Here is a 4,635-nt window from a genome sequence, read left to right as displayed (position 1 = left end):
TTAGTAAATCTGATCTAAGTTAAATTGGAGTGTTACAGGCGTGTAGAGAAACTACCCATTGGTAGCACTCTAATGACATTTTACATTAGCTGATCTCGTGGCCATAATCTTTTCAGGCGCTTCGGAGGATTGTTAGGGATGGAAGAGAATAAGACTTGATTTGAAAGAAAAAAAGCTACTCTTTATATCTACCGCCTTTCAGTTCAAATATTTGGCGAGGCACAACTTGCTCAAGTGATCCCGAATTCTCTGTGTCCGATTGTTTTTTTTTAAGAATTCAATAAATTGCTAGGGTTAGATAATATTTCGCCTTATCCTTTGAATAATTAATAAATAGTCCGTCCATGACAGGTTTTTATATCACTTCTTGTTTATTTTATTTTATTTTTCATTTTCCACTAACTAGTAAAACAGATTAGTTAGGAACATTTTCTCTAATTTGGTATGTTATGAATGGAGCTGTGACGTTCAAACACTAGATCGACCGGTTCCAAGCAAGAAGGGTTCGATTCAGTATGGGTCAGTCAGTAATATTAAATTTCAGTTTAAGTTTGCAGAGGATTGGATGAATTACTCTCTTCTTTATATAAGTTTTTTTAACTTAATATCTTTATTCACACCTGTCGATGAAGATGACAGCCGGCGATTTTGACGAAATAATTTTGGAAATGTTATAAGAGACATGAAGGGAAGTAGTACCCAGTGGCATCTCCTCCAGACATGATATAAAATTTATTTTTTATACGAGAAGATCCAGCTCCTTTTCAATCTTCGTTTGGACGTTATCGGGAATGGTTGTGAACATTTTAATTGTTTTAGGATGCCCATTTATTTGCTATGGTATCGTTTGTTGTTGGTCCTAAGGCCTTGGAAGGAGTATAATGGAGAGAATAAGCTATCAGAAAAAGTGAAGCCAAAACGTTGGACCTTATAAGCCTTTCAGGGGCGTGGCAGAGGACCGGGGGAAGAGTACGAGCCAATCTATGGCCGCCTTCTGTTTCGGTTCATGTTACAATGGTGCTCATTCTTATTAACCTCAAACCTTCCTTTTGTGGGAGTGGTCTTTTTGGCTTTACTTTGAAGGAGAGTCTTTTTTTATGTTACCAAATATTTTTAATGCAAAGATCCAAATTAGTTTCTGTATTCAATGTCTTTATAAATAATTATTTTGGTTGCTCCCAAAGGAATGAAAAAATAATTCTTAATTTTTAAACATGCAATAGTGTTGGAATATTTAGTATTTTCCCCTTGGTTAAGTTTATTAGAATATCGATAACATATTGCACCAATGTTATAGGTTTTGTTTTCTTAGTTTCGGGAAACTCTAAAATAAAGTACATATTTTGACATCATTTAACTCTTTTTGTGTGGGAGATATAAATTTTCAAGTCCATGAAATCAATATATAAATGGCCTAGGAACATCATGGATTGTGAAGAAGATGAAAGTACGCTTCAATTAGTAGCCAGGTGTTCCGTTTTAAAGTCATGTTAAAAATAAAATTTAATGTATATTGACAAAAAAATGTGTAATATATATTTAATTGTTATATTTTGGAATATGTTATTTTTGTAAATGAACTGTTTGACCTATATAATATTATTAAGTACGGAGTTCAATTATAATAACCAAACATTGTTAATAACAGAGTTCAATTATAATAACAAAATAAGACAGTGTAATTAGAGATCGATACGCCATAGAGAATCATTCATGATAATTTTGTGTATTTCTGTAAAATTTTGTGGAATAAGTCTATAAAAACACTTTTTATATTTTATTCTATCCTACATATTTTAATGACGTATAATTGTGTTTTTTAAGATGATAGGGCTTCTCACGTGTCTTTAAAAAATGATTAAATGGATTAGGAGCATTGTAAATTGGAAGCTGAACTTGACTAGAAATAAAATCAGATCATAATCTCAAAATTAACTCGAAACTATTGTTAATTAAGAGATCAACGTGACCGAGTGTTGGCGTGCCTTTCACACCCGTTGATAATACTAAGTGCTGTCTTGTCCTCAAGATTAAATGCATCTAATTTGCTTGTTTTTGCTCCTTTTTTTTTTTTATCCGCTTGATAGCCTTGAGTTGTTGGTTTTCCCATTGTATAAGTCACTAGGCTACTGAGAAAATTGTGGTACTAGAACAGTGGTTGGAAAAATTAAGAAACTGAAAAACCTATTTAAGCATTAGAGGCGGGAAACTTTTTTTAGTGCAATAATTATATATAAAAACAAGTATGATGTATTACATAACCAAACATTTACATGAATAATTTATTCATATTTATGTATGACACATGTACGCTCGCATTTTCTTATATTTAGTTTCTCTATTAATTTTTAATAATGTCCATGTTGGATAATATGATGAGCCAAACATACGAGAAGCGCTAATATCGTCTGTTTTTGGTATTTGTATTTTTATAATGTCCGCATATTTGTTATGTTATTATGTCAACTGGTTGTTCTTGAAATCATCACTTTCGAACAAACTATCTCTTCATCTTTATATATGTCATGAAATCATGGGTGTACTCACTAGAGGTAGGTTTGTGGCCGAAGATTCCGCAGTACATTGGAGGAAGTCTTCCAGAGCCTGCTATATCCGAACCGAGTCCAATTGGTGAGCCACCAGCACTTTGTAAGGATGCCTATTAACAACATATGTTCATTAGTTTAGATTATACTTACTTTCATATAATAAATCATCATTGGAGAAGTTTGTCAGGGGGTGCGGTCAGCAAAGAACAACATAAATAAACAAAACCATATTTATTTATTTTATGCCGACGTTTCGACCTGAGTTTCAGGTCTTCATCAGGGGTTATGGCGTAGAAGGTAGGCCTCCAACTGTTGCAGTAGTTGCAGGCCTACCTTCTACGCGAAACGTCAGCATAAAATAAATAAATATGGTTTTGTTTATTTATGTTGTTCTTTTCTGACCGCACCCCCCGACAAACTTCTCCAATCATTAATCTACAGTCAACTATCTACACCTCAATAAATAATCATGTAGTAGAGAAGTTTGTTACTTAAACCATACTTTTTTTACACACTAGAAAAATAGGAGATAGTAGACAGATGGCAAAATGCTGGTATATGGCATCGAACACGAGGTAGACATATTTGATGTTACCCTATATGAAACCCTTCATGGAAAGGAAACACTTGGTGACTCTTGTAGTTCTTACAGGACATGGTGGCTTTCGAATCTACATTCGTTTAAACTGGCCAATATGGCAAAATATTTAGTGTATTCAGTGATAGAAGGATGTTTTTCTCCATGTATTCATTAAGTGAAGAGGGAGGTTTCCAACAGGTCTGCGGCTCTGAACTGAAGCTCGATAACATCGCCAGTTCTAAGACACTGGGTATGCTGAATGGCAGGCCAACAGTGGGCTGAAATCAAGTAACCAAGGAAGGATGAGAAAGAAAGATGAGGCAGAAAGTAGCCAAACACAAGGAGACGGCACACAACCACTTAATTTGATGTCAACGGAATAGGAAACAGTGGTGTAAGGTAGAATGGTGTACTACACCCTCGATGAGAGAGTCTTTCCAGTTTTCATAGAAGAATAAATATCCGTGCACAGGTGGAAGGGGGTATTAAAACCACTATAGGCATGCCTCCTGCTTCTCTCAAAATAGATATACACAAGTAGGAAAACAAAAACACTAGAGACAGCCAAAGACAGAAACCCACACCTCCTTTCATTTAAACATAACAGTTCTACTAACCTCTCCTCCCGAAGATCCTCCTGCGGTTCTCTGTGTGTCGTAGGGGTTCTTAGTAAGGCCATTGGCGTAGTTGTAGGTCTCCCAGAAGAAGCAGAGCTCGGGGGTGTTTGTGACCACTATTGGTATAGCTCCTGCCTCTCTCAAATTCTTTACCGCGATACAGTCGTCCTGAGCTATTGACTCTTTGGGTCGCAGTCTTCCGCCGTTGTTACTCATTCCTGTAATTACGAACATTTATTATATATCTTGTTATAATACCCATAAAAGAGATTTGTGGTTTAATTTTAGAATGTTATATACACACACACATATATATTTTTTTAATGAGTCAAGCGTCCTGTTTACTATTGGTCTCCGTATACTCCTTTTAATGTTTTTTTTTTAGACATGACCAACCTTGAAACATTGACAAATGAAAACATTATTTAGACCTATTACTGTCTGTAGTTTAGAAAATGTATAAATGAATATATCAATTTGTAATTGTAATTAATATATTCAAAATGTATTTCTCACAGTGCTAATTATTATTGTTGCAATTCTAACTAGTCACGAGAATCTAACTTAAAAACAGGTTTTTATTTAGTATGCTCAAGTTCAAGGTTATAACGGAGTTGCTTAATCAAGGCTATGAAAACTTAAAGCCAATTGGCTAGAACTAAAACAAGCTCCTCTTCGACCATTGGCGAATCTTGGAAGGGGCGGATTTTTTAAATGCTTATTTTGTTAATATGATGAGGTGAACAACTTCCATTCAAAACACAGTACTATCTATTTGTAGTTCATTCACTACTAATACTATTTAGTTGTTTTTAGTATTTTACACCTTTTTATTTTTTACGTTTCGGGCTTACCCCTTATTTAGGTACTTGTATCCTCAGTTTGTCAA

General features: G+C 34.6%; 1 protein-coding gene across 1 annotated transcript in view; it reads right to left on the bottom strand.

The window, feature by feature from the left end:
- LOC106688732 (fatty-acid amide hydrolase 2-A) overlaps positions 1-4,635 on the bottom strand; it is a 118,629-nt gene that overhangs the window by 45,193 nt on the left and 68,801 nt on the right. Inside the window, exons 5-6 of the mRNA XM_014433320.3 lie at positions 3,747-3,964; positions 2,548-2,659 (exon numbers count right to left, since the gene is read on the bottom strand). Of these exons, the coding sequence (XP_014288806.1) occupies positions 2,548-2,659; positions 3,747-3,964 (330 nt within the window). The remainder of the gene's footprint in view (positions 1-2,547; positions 2,660-3,746; positions 3,965-4,635) is intronic.

This window comes from Halyomorpha halys, unplaced genomic scaffold, assembly GCF_000696795.3.
Source record: "Halyomorpha halys isolate HHAL.00 unplaced genomic scaffold, Hhal_1.1 Scaffold1188.1, whole genome shotgun sequence".
Lineage (NCBI taxonomy): Eukaryota > Metazoa > Arthropoda > Insecta > Hemiptera > Pentatomidae > Halyomorpha > Halyomorpha halys.
This window is presented reverse-complemented; position numbering and strand designations above follow the sequence as displayed.